At 42.8% G+C, this 20,354-nt stretch overlaps 1 protein-coding gene across 6 annotated transcripts in view; it reads left to right on the top strand.

Annotated features, from left to right (window-relative positions):
• OSBPL3 (oxysterol binding protein like 3) overlaps positions 1–20,354 on the top strand; it is a 116,252-nt gene that overhangs the window by 31,787 nt on the left and 64,111 nt on the right. For 5 of the 6 annotated variants that reach the window (XM_066631351.1, XM_066631344.1, XM_066631345.1 and 2 more), the window contains one exon: positions 19,841–20,070. The exons of the other annotated variant lie outside the window; for it this stretch is intronic. In XM_066631351.1, the coding sequence (XP_066487448.1) occupies positions 19,978–20,070 (93 nt within the window). In that variant the 5' untranslated portion in view covers positions 19,841–19,977. The remainder of the gene's footprint in view (positions 1–19,840; positions 20,071–20,354) is intronic. 6 annotated transcript variants of the gene reach the window in all.

Below are 20,354 nucleotides of genomic sequence, written 5' to 3'. Positions count from 1 at the left end.
TGGGTGCGGTGAGGAAAGGAGCTGTTCTCCAGGGGCTGTATTTGACAAGGAGCCTCCAATTGTCAACCTCCAGCATTAATACTGTGGTGCCAAATGCTGCCTTGTGTGTTGTTGCTTGGGAGATAATAAAAATTAAGAAGCATCTGCAATGTAATTACGCAATGGTAGTTGCAGTCTCCTTCATTTGCATACCCAAGTTTATTAACCAATCCCATCTGAGCAAACTTTCTTTCATCTCCTTAAACCCTATTTGTCTGATGGACCTCAGCTAGAAAATCAGTTTTTAGCACAATTTTGTGTCACTACATTACACCAAACTGAGTATTTATTCAATCTGCTGTGAAGATGAGTAATGTTGTACCTTGAATCTATAAACATAATTCATTTGGGCATGAAAACTCTCTACTACATTACTGACAGTTTTCTTTTTCCCAATTAGGTTTTTTTTTAATCGAAGTGTGCATGAAAGAGAGAGTACTGAACCCTGATCAAGAGATAATATTGGTGTTGTATAATAGACAAACACAAATGTATTTGCAATGAGATGCCTGAGCATTCAGGATTTATGATTACAGGAACCTATAGAATTAACCACATGCTGTTGCTTTTTTTTTTTTTTTTTTTTGAAAGCAACAACCACAGCATTACCAATTTGGTGTACAGGAGTGCAAAAATAGGAGAGCAGCCAGTCTTCTGTTTAGCTGTTGTTGCTGATAGTATTTATTAGAGCACCATCAGGGCACATGAAGCCTTGTACAGATTGAGAGGGTAGCCCCAAGGGGCTTACAATCAGACATAAAGGAAATGGAGGCAGGGTTGAGCAAGGGAGGAATATTTAATTGATGGATGCACATTGCCTTTCTCCAAGGAGCTTGGTGCAGCATACATGGGATACCCTCCATTATCTTCGCAACAACCTTGTGAGATCGGTTGGACTAAGAGATGGTGACTGACCCAAGGTCACTCCGTGAGCTTCATGACTGGATGGAGATTTCAACCTGGGTCTCTCTTATCTTAGTCTAACTGCTGCACCATACTGCCTTTCAGTAGATCTACACCTGGGTCCAATAATGTCTGCTTCTTGGTGAATAGTTTGGTACCCTCTATTGCATGATGCGACATGGGGCATGGGAACAGGCGAAAGATTTGTGAGCTGGTAAAACACTGTAAACTTGCCTGTGCGATTGTCATAATTGAGAAAATAGCAAGAGCAAAGTAAATGATGGGGGGAAAACTATCTAATTGTGTGCCAGTGCTGGTCTCTCTTGCACTGACCGGTAGATGCCTGTCACAAAAGTAAGGCACTTGGTTGTGGCCAGAATGACAGAGAGTTCGATGGGGAGCCAGTGTGGGTGAGCGCTGGGTGTCCATGCCTTTTGGAGGACTCCTGGGTGCTATTGGCAGTATGTTCCCTGCCAAGTGTTTGGGAGACACTCCAGGGTAGGGGAAAAGCAGGGAGGGGGTGAAACTGGGCAGGAGGAGGGTGGTTTGGGTCAGGAGGGAGGTGAGGATGACAGCAGAGGCTGCCGCCGCATTCTATCTCCCTCCTGCGCCTGAAAGTCGTACATGGGTCGACTCAGATCTGTGCCAGTGATTCAACTGGTCCAGATCCAAGTAGACCCATAGCGGCTGCTAGAGCTTGACATGAGTCAAGGAAACAAATATTCCTTTACCTCAAGGAGACCTTTGGCTGCCTCCCTGGCCATGCAGGATACTGCGGTGGCTGTTTTGGATTGGGCTGTCAATATGCTCATTTCTCTTACTGAAATCAGTGTGGGACATGAGCACACCTAAACGTTGTTGACTCATGCCCCATGTTTTTACTCTGGTCTATGGCCTGAGGAGTATATACTACTACTTTGGAGCACTTCATGTTTTTCTTGCTAATTCTTACAAGCGCTGTGTAAAACTGCTGGTATCATTGGATCTCCTATTGTTGATGGGTGTGAATAGACTGAGAGACAGTGACTTCCTGGCAGAGGCAAGATTTGAACCAGGAACTTTTAAGTTCCCAGTTCAGGCTCTTAGCCACTGTTTGTAGCCTCTTGCTTTCTGACATACAGTAGCTGCAAGTCTTTTCTTGCTGTCACACAGGATGTCCCAATCGGCATTAGCAGGAAAATGTGTGTATTCCTGTGCATACAAAGAGATCTGAACATGTCCTTTTGATTTAGTACGAAGGGCAGACTACATATATGTAACATTCCATTTTAAGAATGAAAAGCAGCTTTGGGGAGTATTCTTTGAGCAGATGAGTGATGGGAGAAGTTATACTTTACCCTTTACCTGTCATGTTCCCACTCCAAAGCACCCCTCTGCCTGTTCTTATGGTTCTCCTCTGCTCTGAATTATCTCTTCCCAGCTGTTTTTCATTTAAAAATATGTGCATTTTAGTTTGACATATAGCTTACCCCTAATAATCAGAAGCTCATTTATTCGTAAATTGGGTCTACTGTATTGTCTCTGTCTGTCTGTATTCGGGAATCCAATTAGTTTTGAGAAGCCATGGTACCTAAGCTTTTATGCCTCTCAAACTAATGAGGAATGACAGCAGACTATAAAATATTCAAAGACTGGAGCAAAAGGACTGACGGCCACATACTAAATAAAAAAGAGAGCTGATTACTTTATTCAGCAGCAGCATAGGCTACAAAGTGCTTTCAAATTGAAGCTCTTTGAGCCTGAGAGAGAGGCATTATTTCTGTGTTTGGAGGAAGAACACTTGCTTAAAGAAAAACGATGTATAAACACCATTGCACATACAATGGGGAGGCTGATTTTACTGATAAAGAACAACTAAGGAAGCAGGACTCTGCTCAAGGCTTGGACAACATCCCTGTTTTAATATCTGAAATGCAAAGCCATGAATGTAGTGTATGCTTCTTCAGAAGGCCCCAAAGCCTTAATATGCGCGCATTCACTTGCAGGCATCAACAGCTAGGTGCATGCCTTGTTTAGGGTGTGAGTCAGAAATGGACAAACCGTCTTCTCAAAATGTATCTTTCTGAATGTAGAGTTCATTGGGGGTTGATGAGCAAATTGATAACTGTTCCTGTAGCTACTTGTGCAAGAGACCTTCCATAGTGTAAAAGCAAAAAGAGCCTGTATGGAAGTGCTTTCTACATTGACTTTACGTGTGCACTTTCAGCATGACTAAACTGAATTCGCTAATATCCTGATGATGTTAAAATACAGCATTTGTTGAGTGGTGTTTCCAGCAATGTAACTGAGAGGGTGGTGGTTTATTTACAGCAAATGGTGGCAAAAAGAATTAAGAGATAACACCTAACTGACAGGTCTGTTTGAGTTTGAATTCGCTAGTTCTGAAAACCCACAAGAAGATGTAAGTAGTAGGGATTGTGCGCTCATAACCAAAGAACCAGGCCATTTCAAAGTCTCAAAACAGTGTTTGGATGATCCCATGACAATAATCAATAGGCTGTTGAAACTCAAACTCAGACATTTATTGGCTTATAATACAGATACAATAACAGCAGCAGCAGCAGATGCGGACCTAAGGTAATTAATATTAATACAGAGGCTATACGATGATCAAGGAGGTTCAGAGTATTTCCCTCATAAAGATATACTGTCAGTTAGGTGTTATCTCTTAATTCTTTTTGCCACCATTTGCTGTAAATAAACCACCACCCTCTCAGTTACATTGCTGGAAACATCACTCAACAAATGCTGTATTTTAACATCATCAGTATATTCCTTCTTGTCTAATAGTAGGCTATTGTAATTGGAGCTTCAGTGGAGGGCGGTATTGAGAGGAACAGTGTACCAGTACCTCTTCTATAATAAGAATATGGATGGTCTGTTGCAGGCCATGCTGCAAGATCTGCAAGCAGTTACGATGACACAGACTTTTAATACTTTTTTTTTCTCTTAAGTTTTGTAATGGATCAACCATTTTTCTCAGCAATAGTTCCTTGGATTCCATACAACAATCGTAATACCTACCTACTACACATGTTGTAAGGACAACAAGAAGATTATACATGTGAAAAATGCAATATGGGTGGTGGTGGTGGTAGACAAATCCTAGGAAGTAGAATCTCTTTGTACATGTTGACTATTTCCTGGTTGGAGTTGGAGCTGCCGTTTGCAAATGACCTCCAGGCAGAAGTGAGAGTTGCCCTTAGACATCAATGGAGAAATCCAGGATTTTGATGTAGTGCTAGTTCTTCTACCCAGAAACCACAGGTACGAGCAAAGAGAGAAGTTCCTGTTCTGTCTAATTATGCAAACAATATTTTTTAATTTAAGTTTATGGTGCTCATAGAGCAGTGTTTCTCAAACTGTGGGTCGGGACCCACTAGGTGGGTCATGACTCAATTTCAGGTGGGTCCCCATTCATTTAAAGATTTTATTTTTAATATATTAGACGATGTTACCATGGTATATGACTGCATTAGGGGAAATGTTACAGACCTGTACTTTTAACAAGCTACTATGTATATTCTTTTAACAATTATAGTATATGGGACTTACTCCTGAGTCAGTGTGGGTAGGATTGCAGCCTAGGATTGTGAAATTTTCCTGCTTGATGATGCCACTTCCAGTCATGACATCACTTCCGGTGGGTCCTGACAGATTCTCAATCTAAAAAGTGGGTCCTGGTTCTAAATGTGTGCGAACCACTGCCCATAGAGAATTATGGCCGTGTTTTAATGGAAAATCATCTCGTGTGTAACACAAATCGAGTTCTCTGTAAGCCACTCGTTTTTACTTTAAGCTGCAGTACTAAATGCACTTACATGGGAGCAAGTTCCATAGAACTGAATAAGATGTCTGAGTGTGCATGCTTAGGATCACACTCGGGCAGCTCAGTCCTAACCTGTGTTGGAACAGGCAGGCCAGCTTGCCTGTGTTGTATCCAGTGCAGTGTTGGAGGTGACTGTGGCACAACTCAGGGCAAGGTAATATTTTCTCCTTACCCTGAGCACTGCTCTAGCCACCGCAATAAGGCTATTCGGCTCTATGCCAGCTAAATCACTGGCGCAGATCTGAGCGACCTGGAGTTAGGCCAGGCTGTTCTGGAGGGGGGGTTATGATCCAGCTTAAGTGCCAGAGGCTCCTCCTGGACCTGGCCTGCCCACCAGTCCATCCACTGGCTACCCTCCCCCTCCATGAAATGCCTTCCCCCACCCTCCCCAAATGCCCACGCCAGTGGCCTGCAACAGCGTGAACTTGCTTTTCCTGGGCTTTACTCTGGCTTGGGGAGGCTGGTGAGCGTCCTTGCGCAGACCTCCCTGACTCCCACTTAGGCACAAATGTGGTTATGGCATGTTTGCAACACCTGAGAGCCAGGGTGGTGTAGTGGTTTGGGCGGTGGGCTTAGACCTGGATGATCCAGGTTCTAATCCCCCCTCGGCCACAAAGCTTCCTGGGTGACCTTGGGCCAGTTACTTTCTCTTAGCCTCACCTATCTCACAGGGTTGTTGTGAGGACAAGAAAGAGGAGAGGAGCAGCTATGTAAAACCACCCTGAGCTCTTCAGAGGAAGGGCGGTATAAAAATGTGAAAATAAATAAATAAAAATAAACACCTGGAAGCTGGCTCAGAAATGTTTGCCGGCTTGAGCACTTCTTTGGATTGTGCTCTGGGTATCTAATCTATATGGAGGCTTTTAGTTTGTTACTAGTGTATATGTGATTTAGCTCTTGCAAAACCAGAACAGCTTATAATGTAGATATAAACTAAACAGAGGATAAGTCCCTGGAACAAAGCCTTGTTTTAGATGTCTATCTGCTCTGGTTTTATCTCCTAAATGGTATGTTAGGAAAAAGAACAAACGCTAAGGCAACATACCAGTTGGAGTCAAACTGTACTTGGGTGTTTGTTTTTAGTTTGCTTGTTTTCTTGCTTGACTGGTTTAACTTTGTGTAATGGTACTTCTGTTGAGTTGGGTTAAACAAATTGGGGGGGGGATGTTGCTCAATTGGTCAATGCTCAATGCGGTATTTGTCAACCTGCAAAAATCAAAGGGTTGCATTGTTAATACATTTTTTTTAGCCTTTGCTAAGTATTTTCTAGGCATTGCTAATTGTGAGTGAAACTATCTCAGTTGCATGCTTCTTGGCTGTCTTGCATTACTGTTACTTAATAATGGGTTTTATCCAAAGACAAAGTTCTATTGAATAGGACTTACTTGACTGATCTCTAACGTCCCCTTGAATTCAACAGTACTTAGTCATAATTCACCTTCTTGGAATGTAACCCATCAATAACATTTCCCACCTTTCTACAACATGCTCAAGTTGTCTAACAAAAATGGAAAAGGACGCAGGTCTAATAACAATAACAAAAATGTAACGGGATAAAAATGGCTAGTGGGGCACAGAACCAAACTAGACGATGGTTTTCAGTCTGCCTAAAGCATGGGAGAAACAAATTACACTTTCATTGTTTTGATACACAGTGGAATCTCAGCCTCTCTACTGGTAAGATGTTTATTCTAGTGTCGCAATTAGTCTATTGATCTAATTTGAAAGCTCAAGTCTTATGTTCCTATTAATGTTTCCCATCTGTTTACAGAAACCGGGCTTGGATTCTGTTGTGCTGGGGATTTCAGTATGCAGATAGAAATCCAGTTCCTTTTCCTTATGAAATATTTCATAACCAAAGTGAAGTTGGCAAATTCACTAATTTGGGAAAGGGTGCAGGGTGCCTCAGAATGAGCACAGAGCATTTGGTAATGTGCTACCATGAGAGTACTCCCTACAGACATTTCTGAATTTACATGGTTATTGCATTCTTGGAAATCAGTATGTTTTTTAAATGTTTATTAAAACATGTAAATTAAAAGTATTATTCCCATAGGAATCAATTTAAATGGTATAGGTTAGGGGGAAATTCATCCGACACTCATGCTGACAACTGGTAACTTCTCCTTGCCCAAAATGACATAGGCAGCGCAACACGGAGAATGTAAATATTATAAATACATACAATGCATCTACTCCTCCTGCTATGTTGAAGTGCTTCTTGCCCTGATACAGATGGGTAAAAGTAGAGACCCACACACAGTGTGGGGATGGGGCCATAGCTCAGTGGCTAGATAGACCAAGACCACCTGCTTCATCCCCCTTACCTGGAGATGTTCTGGGCTCTGCTCCTCCTGATTCTTAGATTGGAAGAGAAACATGGGGGAAGGAATGGAAGATAAAGTGTGGAGGGGAGGAAAATGGGATACTAGAGCATGCTGGTAGTTGAACTTGCCAGTTTCTTTCCCCCCCCCCCACACTATTTCCTCTACTCTGTCCTCATCTTCCTTTTCCAAACTAGGGAATGGGAGGAGGAAGAAGAGAAGCAGTAGAGGCAAGTGGGTGAATGGAGGTGGGTTCTCCCACCAATCTGCTATATGCCTCTGCCTCAGTTGGCCTCATGGATGGGCTGCCTGTGCACTTGTTTCACATGCAGAAGCTTCCTGGTTCAGTCTCTGGCCTCTCCAAAGAGGGTGGGGAAAGACTCCTGTCTGAAACTCTGACACTCCACTGCCAGTCAATGTAGAGGATCCTGGGCTAGTGGACCAATGGTCTGACTTGGCAGTAGGCAGTTTCACATGGCCATATATAAGAGGCTTCTGGAGGCAGAGTTTGATGGCTTGCTGTGTTGCTTTGTCTGTTAGGTTTTCAGTTTAACAATTGGGCTTAGAACTTCCATAGCACTTCAGAGTGTTCCAGATACATGATGATCTCATGCATCATCTTGTTGTAATTGACTTGGAATTCCCACGCGCCTTTCATTCAGAGTGAAGCAAGTATGAGAAAAAACCCATACATGCTTTTTCCCTGCAGGTGAGAAGTGACACATTGGCTCAGAGCACATGGACTTTTGAGAATTGGCTGTATGGAAAGTATAATTCCCACCAGAATGTGCTCTGAGTGTCTGGGGGAAGAATGTCTTTTGCATTTTTTTCTGCCTTGCTCTGTCTTTGAAGGGTCATATTACTTCTCATTGAAACAAACATTAATACTATCTCTGCAATGATCCTATTTAGTGTTCTGAACAGCTCTGCTTTTGTTTTTAGTGGTGAAATGTAATGTTAGTGGGGAGGGGGAGGGATGTAGCATTTACTGTGTTTTAGGCCAGGGGTGCCCAAACCCCGGCCCTGGGGCCACTTGTGGCCCTCGAGGCCTCTCAATGCGGCCCTCAGGGAGCCCCCCGTCTCCAATGAGCCTCTGGCCCTCCAGAGATTTGTTGGAGCCCGGACTGGCCTGACGCAACTTTTCTCAGCGTGAGGGCGACTGTTTGACCACTCGCGTGAGCTGTGGGATGAGGGCTTCCTCCACTGCTTGTTGTTTCACGTCTGTGATGCAGTAGCAGCAGGAAAGGAAAGGCCAGCCTTGCTTTGTGCAAGGCCTTTTATAGGCCTTGAGCTATTGCAAGACCTTCATTCATTCATATAAGTTCATCTTTAATATATTCATTTATGTGAACTTATGCAAATTTATTCAAATTTTAAATGTAAATTAATTCTTTCCCCCCCGGCCCCCGACACAGTGTCAGAGAGATGATGTGGCCCTCCCTCCAAAAACTTTGGACACCCCTGTTTTAGGCTATTGTACGGTGTAGAAGAAAGTCTAGCACAGATACGTTTGCATAACAGGAGGGCAGGAGACCCAGTCTAGAGGGCAGAGCTCCGATAAGCATCAAGACCTCAAGAAGCAGCTGACAAGCTGAACTGAGCTTTTCTACCCGCTCTTCTGTGTAAGTGAAGAACTTGGCTGCCCTTTAGTGAGGGGAAAGGAGCTGTTTGTCAGGCGGTGTGGGAGGCAGCCATGGCCAGAAGTGATACCAAACTATTGAAAGATCTGCCTATTTGGAATGTTGTTTGGTGCTTGAAAGCCACGCTACAATAACATAAAAGTTCTATCTCTCTCAAGTGCATGAAGGTTATTTAAAACCGCAGTTATAGATGCCTGATTAGAATGTATACAAAGGAGGAAAGACACAAGCAGGTCTAGGAAGATGTCAGAATGGCTTCTGATTGGAGTCCGAAGAAAGCTAAAATCTCTTCCTTCAGTAAAATGAAAATTTTGCCCAAATGAGAACAGAAAGGAATGCAATCACTGGCAATAAAATATGCATTAAAATATGAGAAGCACATGGCTGAAAACATCAGGGCAGACAATAAAAACTTGCTTAAATGTATCAAAAGCAGGAAGCCTGCCAGCATCAACTTCCAGTTGAACCTTTGAATAACAGGAGATAAAAGAGATTCTTAAAGATGATATGGAAATTGCAACAGAACTGAATGAATTCTTTTCATTTGTCTTCACTACAGAAGGCATAGGACAGACTCTTGTGCTTGAACTGACTTTCTCAGGGAAGATGACTGCACAAGTGAATCCAGGGATGTGACATGACCAGGGATGAGGTTCTAGAGTAAATTGAAAAATAAAAAAATGAACACTTGGTCCCTGAGTTATGGATGGCTGTGTTTGCACTTTAATGGAGGCTTTTGACCTATGAACATTCCAACTTCTGGACAAATCTCCTTTGAAAAACTGCCTACTTTCATATACCGTATTTTTCGCTCCATAAGACGCACTTTTCCCCCCCAAAAAAGTGGGGGGAGAAGTGTGTGCGTCTTATGGAGTGAATACTGCAAAGCTGCAGGCGTTCTCAGGGCAGCAGAGACTCCTTGGCAGGTGCTTCTGCCCCTGACCAGGGTCCTGCCTGCCTGCTCAATGGTAATGCAAATGCAAATGCAATGGTAATGCAAATGCAAATTGTAATGCAAATGCAGGCGCTCAGTGGTAATGCAAATGTAATGCTTAGTGACAATGCACTTGCAGAAAAATACTACAGTACCTCATTCTACCAGTGCAAGGATGATAAAGCAGAAAAGGCTAGCATATAAAATTCCTTTTAAACTAGAGGTAGTAAAATATGCTAAGGAGCATGGAAACAGAGCAGCGGAGAGACATATTTTATTACAATATTTGGTTCAGAATATTTTTTTTCCTGTTTTCCTCCTCTAAAAACTAGGTGCGTCTTATGGTCAGGTGCGTCTTATAGAGTGAAAAATACGGTAATCTGGCTCATCCCCTTAGGTCGGAGAAGGCTCTTTTACAAGTGTCACTGCCCAGGGAAGTGCATGGGCCAGCAATAAATAGGGCCTTCTCAGTAGTGGCACCAGCATTATGGAACTCCCTCCCCAATGTTTTAGGAACTGCCCTCTCCCTGGAAACGTTTTGGCAAGTTCTGAAGACATTTCTTTTTAGACAAGCCTTCTAAGTTCTCTGCCTTTTAAACAACTTTTAACATCTTTCTTTTAACATCTTTTACATTTGGTTTTTTACAGGCTTGGGGCTTTTATAAAATTGCTGCTGTTGCTCTTCTATTTAATGTTGGATTGCTGTTTAAGGTGCTACTCACTGAGAAGGGTTTTTGGTCCCTACTCATTGAGAAGGGTTTTTAATGTTTTAATTTATGTTTTAAAAAGTGTTTTTATGCTGTAAGCCGTCTTAGGTCCCTTCCAGGAGAATGGTGGGATAAAAATGTAGTAAATAAATGAATAAATCTTGAGGACCTAGCATACAGACTTAAGGCAACTGTGGTGTGAAGGGAACCTGTTGTCATGCAATTCTTGAGTTTGATCCTGCATAAGCTTATAATGAAACATGTATTTCCAGAATTGAATTGAGTTAGAGTGCAACCCTAACCCCTTATGTTCCATTGGCATAGCTGTACCAGTGGAACATGTGCTGCACCCTGCAGTTGGGTGTCACTCATGGAGCCCGTCTCAAAGTAAGAGAATGTTTGTTCCCTTACCTCAGAGCTGCATTGTCATTGTGTCAGTGCTGGGAAGCAATTACATAAGGGGTTAGGATTGCGCCCTTAATCTGTATATTTTAGACACTCATCCAATTATATTTTCCATCCTGGTGATCATTTTCCTTGCGTTTTCTACAGACGGTAAAACCTCAGACTAACAAGTTTACAGTGTTAGGCTAGGGTAAAGTTGGCAGCTGGTGGTGAACTGTTTATCACTTTACAGAAATACTGGTATTGCTAATAGCTGCAGAGGTGATTAGGCCATTGGTCTTGTGTGGTAAAGGGCTGATTGTGTGGGAGCCAATGCACGGCGCCTGAGGGTACAGTGTACAGATAGGCAGTTCCAGTAACTTGCCCTCCATTGACTCCAGGGTGAAAACTAGCTGATTAAACTATGAATTATACAGTAAAATCAAGTGGTTCTGGAAGCTTACTAGAAGTGTTTTGCTCTGTGTTTCCATATTGCACTCTTGTTACTTTCCAGTAAGGACAAATCTATTGCCTTTGTGTGAAGGACCATCACCCACACAACTGTCAAAAAAGCAGTCCCCATTCGGACCGGAGCTTACCATTCCACCTCCTCTGCATGTATTCTGAGTAGATCTGGGAACCGGGATGTTCTGGGCAGTTGCATCTGTTGCCTGGAGTCCCAGAAGGCTGTGCAATAGGACGTTTGGGCAGATGTGACTGCCGAGAGCATCCCTGTGCCCAGATCTACTCAGAATACACACAGCGTGGAGGTGGAAGAGTAAGCTCTGCCCACAGAGTGGAGGATCTGGCCTCCAGGTTTGGAAAGCCCTGAGCTAGAACATCAAACGCTCCAGCCCACTACCTCCTCTCTTCTGCACTTTCTCTTCAGCTCTATTCCCCTTTTCCTTTTCCAAACCAAGCTGTGGGAAAAGGAGGAGGAGTTGTGAATGTGGCTGGTGCACTGCCTGGTAAAGGGAAGTTTCATTTGCAATGCTGCATCTGTGTGCTGGGAGGACTTCTCCTGACAGTACAGACTTCTGCCTGAGCTACCCAGGCTGGCCCCTTCCTGCCAGACCCATCCCCACAGAGCCAGCCTGTACTTCTCGATCTGTAACCTACTTATAAGATCTCTGCCATTTCCTCTGTCAAACGAAAGAAAGATGTGTGACTGTGTAGTGCACAGAAAGCAGATGGTATCATTGTCTATGTCCTGCTGCTATGAAAAATTGTCCTGGATAGAAATAGCCCATAGATGTGACAGCATTCTTGACAAGCATCTCTTAGGCCACAGTTGCAAATGAACTGGCGACGAACTCTTCTTCTTCTGCATGCTTCTTTTGGAATACATATTTTAAAAGCAATATTCAGGGCTGTCCCATGTGGCTGTTTTTTTTTACCCTCCCCCTCATTTTATTATCACAACAACCCTGTAAGGTAAGTTAGGATAAGAGAGTACAGCTGGTCCAGAGCCAACCAATGAGCTTCATGGTTGAGGACATTTCCCCCAGTCTGTGTCTTGTGTCAATCCTGCCATACATATCCTGTTTCCTTGACAAACTGCTTAATATTGGTTGGATAATAAACATAGTCCAACACACCTGAAGTGTTCAACTTATCAAGAGGTCACTGTTGTTAGTCTGTTGCAGCTAAATCCCAGTGAAGAGCCTTGTGCTACCTTAACGTGTTAAGTCTTGTAAGTGGTAAACTTCATCAGATGAATAACATGTTATCTGTGTGCGTGCATTGTCATGCATTAATATAGAAGAGAGGAAAAGTGAACTTTGGGGGCATGTTGAAACTTCTGAAACACGGATGTATTTATGTCTGGTTTGCAGAATCCAGTGCATAATATCACACAGCAAACCAAGTCATGTGTGGCAAATAGCATGCAAACGTGTGGAAGCTCTATCTTACATACTTGAAGGGGATTTGCAGAAGCTGTTAACATATCAATGCTTGGGGCAAGCCATAGGTGCAACATGATGGGAAGAGTTTGGGCATTCTCCCGTTATAGCTACGATTATGGAATGAGAACTTATAAAAATAAATAGTAGACTATATTGTGCACATGCACACATGAAGAAAGAGTTGTCCCCAAATCTTGTCCCTTAGATAGAAATAAGGTCTACTGGATTGAGATGAACACAAAATCCCTTTATTGAAATTAAACAAACCTTTATTGGCATATTAAGAAACAACTTCCTCCAGGGAGATGTTAATCATACTAAAAGACAGTTTACTGAAGTCTGGCCCAGAACTTCTGGTCCACTAACAAAAGAAATTTTGCTGCTCACTCATTGACTTCTGGGGAGCCATCGCAGCGGAGAAAAAGCAGTTTCTCTGTGTCCGAGAGCCCGGGTTTATTCTCTAGGGCTGCATCCAAATAGGTGGCCGGAGAATCCACATAGTTTACACAATAAAAGCAAATATGGTCTGAGGTGTGTTGAACTATGTTGGACTATGTTTATTATCCAACCAGCACCTGAGTTACAAGGGCACTGACTGTCAAGGAGTGGATTCTTGCAGTAGCTTCCCAAAGAAACTTGGGAGGGATTAACATTAAATATGGCTCAGGAAACTGCTTGCGCTCCCTTGGGTCCATTAAGAAGGACAGATAGGGAGATAACTGACCAAAATATGGAAGCATAAAGGGGAGCAGACCTTGGAAGCAGTAGAGTGAAGGGTTTGGAACTCATTATCAAGGAGTCTTTGGTTCAGCAATCTCGGTACTTCTGGCTCTGAGAACATAATTAAGGTGTCCTGGAAGAAACCCAATAGTCTTATCCCTTTATTTTGATAATTTATAGTCTACCTTTCTACAATAGAGCCAAAGACAGCCAACAATTCAAAGCAATATAGCAGAAATTTTATATAGATAAAATAGATTTATAGATCTATATTTATAGAAAATATAGATTAAAACATACATTAATTATGAAATAGAAGCGGAGAAAACAATTAGCACAGAATAACAATCTCTCATTATTTTTCAGCTTCATAATCTGATCGTTTGTGTATATGAAATTCCTTGTGTTGCATCTTATGTCAAAACCTTTTCAAGTGAACACTTCTATTGAATACAAAAGAGTAGATTTTATGGTTGTCCTTGAGTGGCTTACATTGGAAATGCAGTGCTGCCCAGGTGCTTAAAAACCTTCCTCTACATACTTAAAAATACTTGTATAGACAATGACAAAAATGCTTGTATAGACAATGGCAGAACATTCACTTGTGTTCCTTTATGGTATTTAACGGGAAATTGCATGAATGATAAAGTAGGTTGTATTTTTAGAAACTGTTTTGAATATTCTAAAAATACGGTATGTAACTACTGGGTTAGAGATGAGCCAGAATTCCAAAAGAGCCCTAGAATGTGCTAAGCAACAACAACAAAAAATATAACTACCCGTACTTCATAGCAACTCCATTGTCAGTTTACTTCTAATATATCTTTCAGAGATACCAGAGATGGAGCTGGAAAGGAAATCACATGCTTTATACATAGCAATAGTTTAGCAGATTGTAGAAGAGAAACATTGTAATTCAAAGATGTTCAGAAATATTTCTAGTATCCTGTTTAAAATCATATTGCTTTCAGAAACTTGGGTCCTAAGTCCCACATTTTTTCTCTCTCTTTCTGCTGTACCTTCCAGGTACATGAAGTTACTTTACAGAAATTGTTAATCCCCTCTTCCCCATCCCCCCAAAACCCCCAGAGACACAACAAACTGAAATAAACAGGATTCATTCTTCATAACATAAGGCATAGTTACAAAGACGTTATGACCACGAGGGGACATAACTGAAGGTCGTATCTGAAATTTAGTGACCTAGGGGTTAGCCATGACTAGTTAAATTTAGGCTATAGCCTTGGAAGTTGTGTTTGTTGCAGTGGCAAATTCTGAAAATAGCTGAAACCAGCTCTGATTTGACTGAACGATAGCAGCAAATGTTACCCTGCACATGCCTCTCGTCTGATCTTGGAAGCTAAGCAGGGTCAGGCCTGGTTAGTACTTGGATGGGAAACCGCCTGGGAATACCGGGTGCTGTAGGCTTATACCATAGTCTTTCGAGACTGAAGGTTGCCAACCGTATATATTGAATAAGATACTTAAATGAATGATAAACTACTGCTTAGTTGCTTGCATTGTAAAGTAATTCCTTAGATATATGCCAATAAAGGCTCTGAATCTGTAATTTCTTTGATTAGCTGAAGTACCTGAACAGGTAGATGCTTGCTTTATGCTTATGTTATGTTTTAGAGTTATGGGATTTTTTTTTCCTCTTGGCAGAGTGTTCTTGTTGTCAGAGAGCAGTTGGGAGAGGTAGCTGAACATGGCAGAGGCTATCTTTTTCCTTTCCGTTAACCTCTCTTGAGTGAATGATCTCATTCTTAACAGCATTTGTTTATGCTTAGGCATAAACAATCAGATTATGCCTAAACAATTCATGCCTAAACAATCAGATGTCTAGAGTTCTGACAGCAGAGAGAGAGATTGTGATGATGTTCTAAAAGAGTCTATGAATGATAAAAAGAGTTCTGTGTAGAAGTACTGAAGATAAATACAAGATGCACCTGAGGAAGTGGAGTCTAGTTCATGAAAGTTTACGCTGAAATAACTGTGTTAGGGCCCAATGCTATGCAACTTTCTAGCGCTGATGTAGCCATACCAACAGGGTGCGTACTGCATCTGGTGGTGGTGGGGATCAACCATGGAGGCCTCCTCAAGGTAAGGGAACATTTGTTCCCTTACCTTGGGTCTGTATTGCGGCTGCATTGGTACTGGAAAGTTGCATGGGTTTAGACCTTTAGCCTTTAAGTGCAACATGCTCTAGTAGACCATGGAGTACAACAGAACAATATGTATTAGCTGGTAATAAAATCACAGTGTGTGTCTAGGACTATAACCATATCTGGATCTTTTCCTGGAGTATTTTCTCTTAGCAGTTAGCAATGTGACTTCCAAGGGTCTCTTTCATACTCTGGTTTGGAACGTCTGGATCTTGAGCAAAGATCATGATGAACACTGGGCTCTGTTGCTGGCCGTGAGAGAAAAGCTTTTGCATGCACATGGATTGGTCCCCTGGATATGTACAGATATGGGTTTGACTTTTACACAGTTTTGCGCTGTATTGCAAACAGATCAGGCAATTTTAAACTATCCAATGGTGCTTTTAAAGCCCAAGGTAATGTTGTATGGTGGCATTTGTTGAACAACTGCAGTGTGCGGATGCCATCCGCAGACTCGCTAAGATCGTGGTATATTTGAGGAAATTGCTATATATACACATGTACATATGCATGCATGCAGGTTATTTGCACATTATGTTCAATTCACATACAGCAGTAAGCTCGAAGTGGACATTATATTTAAGGAGTCTTGTCCCTGGATTCGTCTGATAAATGCAAGTACGTTCTTCACCAAAAATCTCTACGTGTGTACGGACACCTTTCTTATATACAATTTATTGTGTGACTAACCAGAGAAAGAGAGAATGCATTTGTCACTGGACACTGTCTTCTTACAAGAACCTGTTAATCATGGGGGAGAAAGGTCTGCATTCAGGATAGTTAGAACAAACCTTGCTATGAGTTGTTTCTCAATTTGCTTGACTGGATGTAGCAACAGTTCTCATCATAGGTAACCAGGCAAGTAGCTATAGTACAGTACAACTTCGGGTGCGATCTGAACCAGCTTTCCAGCACTGAGATAAGGGCAGTGCAGCTCTGAGGTAAGAAAACAAACATTCCTTTAAGTTTGGAGGCCTCCATGACTACCACCCAACTGCAGGGTGCAGCACATGCCCCATTGGCACAGCTCTGTCAGTGAGGGAAAGTTGGTTAGGATTTGGGCCTTAGTTTGCTACAGCCAAGAAGCAGGGTATATCAGAACTGCCTGGGGAGCAAGTTAACCTATAAGCTCATCAAGACTTTGTCGATAGTGTTCTCCTTTATTCAGTCAAGTGCCCAGACATTGTAAAAATGGCAAAAAACCAGCCCATGAGTCTGACACGAATAGAGATCGCTGAATTGATGAGATATATTGTTCCATACACTTAAGAGCGGTTGAGAAGGACTGCCCTGCGGATCAGACAGGAGTTCATCAAACCCTCTTTTCATCTTCATGTTCTCCCCTTGCTATATGTGATCTTGATAGCTGAAGAACAGGGCAGCTGAGCCACACACTGTTATCAACAGCAACATAAAAGGCAAGGGGGTTTCCTTGAGTTGGGAAAGGTGTTACCCTATGGTCTAGCTTTTGTGGAGTAGGAAGAATCTGTTGCTATGGAAACAGCTGCTCACATTTTATACATTGTCGTGGAGTGTGTGTGCTTCCCAGCAGGGTTTGTGGTGCAGACATCCTCTAGCTGCTATTAAATATTGTTCTGCCAGGCTCAATAACAGATGTCTACTTGAAATGTCTGGCTTGGGTAAACTTCATCAGGCAGCAGACCTGCTGTCTCCCTCGTTTTCTTGGTGGTTTCCCTCAATGGATTTTCTTCCGTCCATGTTGGCCTCTTTAATTCCTTCATCTTGTTCTCTGCGTGGGTCAGTTATGGTTCTCTGTTGGTTCCATGTGGGTGCTTTTACTGTAGTTCCAAAAAAAGTAGTCCTGGAACGAGCTAGAATCCCTAGCATGTATGCACTGCTGAAACAGATGCCTATGTTGGCTTGGTCATGTTGTGAGAGTGGACATTGGCTGGATCCCAAAGGATCACCTCTATGGAGAACTCGTGCAGGGAAAGCGCCCTACTGGCAGACCACAGCTGCAGTACAAGGATATCTGCAAGAGGGATCTGGAGGCCTTAGGAGTGGACCTCAACAGATGGGAAACCTTGGCTTCTGAGCGTCCCACTCAGAGGCAGGCTATGCAGCATGGCCTCTCCCAGTTTGAAGAGACACTTGCCCAACAACCTGAGGCAAAGAAGGAAGGCCCGTAGCTAGGGAGACAGACCAGGGACAGACTACATTTGCTCCCAGTGTGGAAGGGATTGTCACTCCTGAATCATCCTTTTCAGCCACACTAGACACTGTTCCAGAACCACCATACCATAGTCTTCTGAGACTGAAGGGTACCAACTGCATGTTATCTGTAAAACTGGACACAATTTAGCTGTTGTGTTAATAGTCACAATTAAGTGCTGGTTGGAAAAAGTCAAGTGGGAAATTTTAGATTTTCAAAGAAGAGGAAATGGTGGAGATACAGAACTGGGAAACAACCCTGCTGATCAAGCTAGGCCTGTTCATGAGGTCAGGTTGTGGTTTGGCAGAGAACCCCTGTCCTCCATCTTCTGATCTCTTCCTGTTCTGTGGATTCAAAAAAGAAGGGAACGAACAGGAAAACAAAATGGAGTGGAAGAGGAATGATTTGACAGCAGTAGATTTTTTTTTAAGGTGGAAAAAAGGTAGAAAAACTTTGTAAAGTGCCATGTACATTGATGACACAATAATATTATTAATAATAAAAATGTAGAAGAGAAGAAAGCAATGGACATGACCGGAGAGACTTTTGCCCTTCTTTCTCCTCTCCTCTCCTCCTCATGTCCTTTGCCACTCTGTTCGTGGACTTGAGAAGGAAGAAGGGGAGGGAGCAAGGAGAAACGTGGTGTAGGCAGTGTGGGGCACGGTCAAGTAAGGGGATTTATTTTCACAATGGAGAGAAGTGAAAAGTGATGTGCCCCAAGGATCTGTCCTGGGACCAGTGCTCTGCAACCTCTTCATAAATGACCTGGAGACAGGGTTGAGCAGTGAGGTGGCTAAGTTTGCAGATGACACCAAACTTTTCCGAGTGGTGAAGACCAGAAGTGATTGTGAGGAGCTCCAGAAGGATCTCTCCAAACTGGCAGAATGGGCAGCAAAATGGCAGATGCACTTCAGTGTCAGTAAGTGTAAAGTCATGCACATTGGGGCAAAAAATCAATATTTAGATATAGGCTGATGGGTTCTGAGCTGTCTGTGACAGATCAGGAGAGAGATCTTGGGGTGGTGGTGGACAGGTCAATGAAAGTGTCGACCCAATGTGCGGCGGCAGTGAAGAAGGCCAATTCTATGCTTGGAATCATTAGAAAATGTATTGAGAACAAAACTGCTAATATTATGATGCCGTTGTACAAATGGATGGTAAGGCCACACCTGGAGTATTGTGTTCTGGTTGCCGCATCTCGAAAAAGACATAGTGGAAATGGAAAAGGTGCAAAAGAGAGCGACTAAGATGATTACGGGGCTGGGGCACCTTCCTTATGAGGAAAGGCTACGGCGTTTGGGCCTCTTCAGCCTAGAAAAGAGACGTCTGAGGGGGGACATGATTGAGACATACAAAATTATGCACGGGAAGGACAGAGTGGATAGAGAGATGCACTTACACTCTCACATAACTCCAGAACCAGGGGACATCCACTAAAATTGAGTGTTGGGAGAGTTAGAACAGACAAAAGAAAATATTTCTTTACTCAGCGTGTGGTTGGTCTGTGGAACTCCTGGCCGCAGGATGTGGTAACGGCATCTGGCCTGGATGCCTTTAAAAGGGAATTGGACAAGTTTCTGGAGGAAAAATCCATTATGGGTTACAAGCCATGATGTGTGTGTACAACCTCCTGATTTTAGAAATGGGCTATGTCAGAATGCCAGATGCAAGGGAGGGCACCAGAATGAGGTCTCTTGTTATGTGGTGTGCTCCCTGGGGCATTTGGTGGGCCACTGTGAGATACAGGAAGCTGGACTAGATGGGCCTATGGCCTGATCCAGTGGGGCTGTTCTTATGGGAGTGGCTGCTAGTGCACCTGGAAAGGGCTGACCCCATTACAATACATAGATATTCACACCTATACCACAAAATTAGGATATTGTGCCTAAAACATCATTGACTCCTGATGTAGTATAATCAGTTTGCAATTTTTCATCCCGTTTAATTTTTTTAAACCCATTTTGTTACTCATCAAAGCTGGGTTATCTTTGACAACAAATTAGCATGCTAATTGTATAGCAGTGCTGTAAGACTGCAGCAATGAAAGTATGAGTTCTTGCCTGGTAGTAAAATTACTGTGGACTAAATTATGTTTTTCCTGCTCCATTCTTTTAGGAATCTCCTCTGAGCACCAGCAATGACCCTGGAATGCATTTGGGGAAGCGATGACTTTTGCCGTTCTCTTCCATGTCTTCCCCTACTTTTGATGACTTTGTAATTGAATTGATAGAGAAGAAACTCTTTCTAAGATCATGACTGAAGAAAAGAACCTTGGTGTGTCTCAGAAAGTCTTGTCACCTTCAAGAAGTACGAGCAGCAGCTCTTCTAAGCAGGGGAGTAGACAGGTAATTGTGGTGGTGGTGGTGTTGTCCTATCTATGTGCCAGTAGTGTGGATTGGATGTTTCAGTTCCTGGCTCTTTGGCATTTATACTTTCCTTCCTCCTGGTTCTGTCTGAATCAGGACTAATTCATATGGAAAATTTTGTTTTGAGAATGCGGGTTGAGCAGATCTATGATGAATTGATTCTGTGATGGCTTTACATGGGTCCACCATATGTCCAGTTGTTCCCAAAAGTTTTTGATGGCATCTCCCTTGACCTACTGGACCATTGGCCAGAGCTCCCCATT

The sequence above is a fragment of the Tiliqua scincoides genome, chromosome 5 (genome assembly GCF_035046505.1).
Source record: "Tiliqua scincoides isolate rTilSci1 chromosome 5, rTilSci1.hap2, whole genome shotgun sequence".
NCBI lineage: Eukaryota > Metazoa > Chordata > Lepidosauria > Squamata > Scincidae > Tiliqua > Tiliqua scincoides.
The sequence above is the reverse complement of the archived record's forward strand: the minus strand, read 5'-3'. Positions and strand labels throughout refer to the sequence as shown.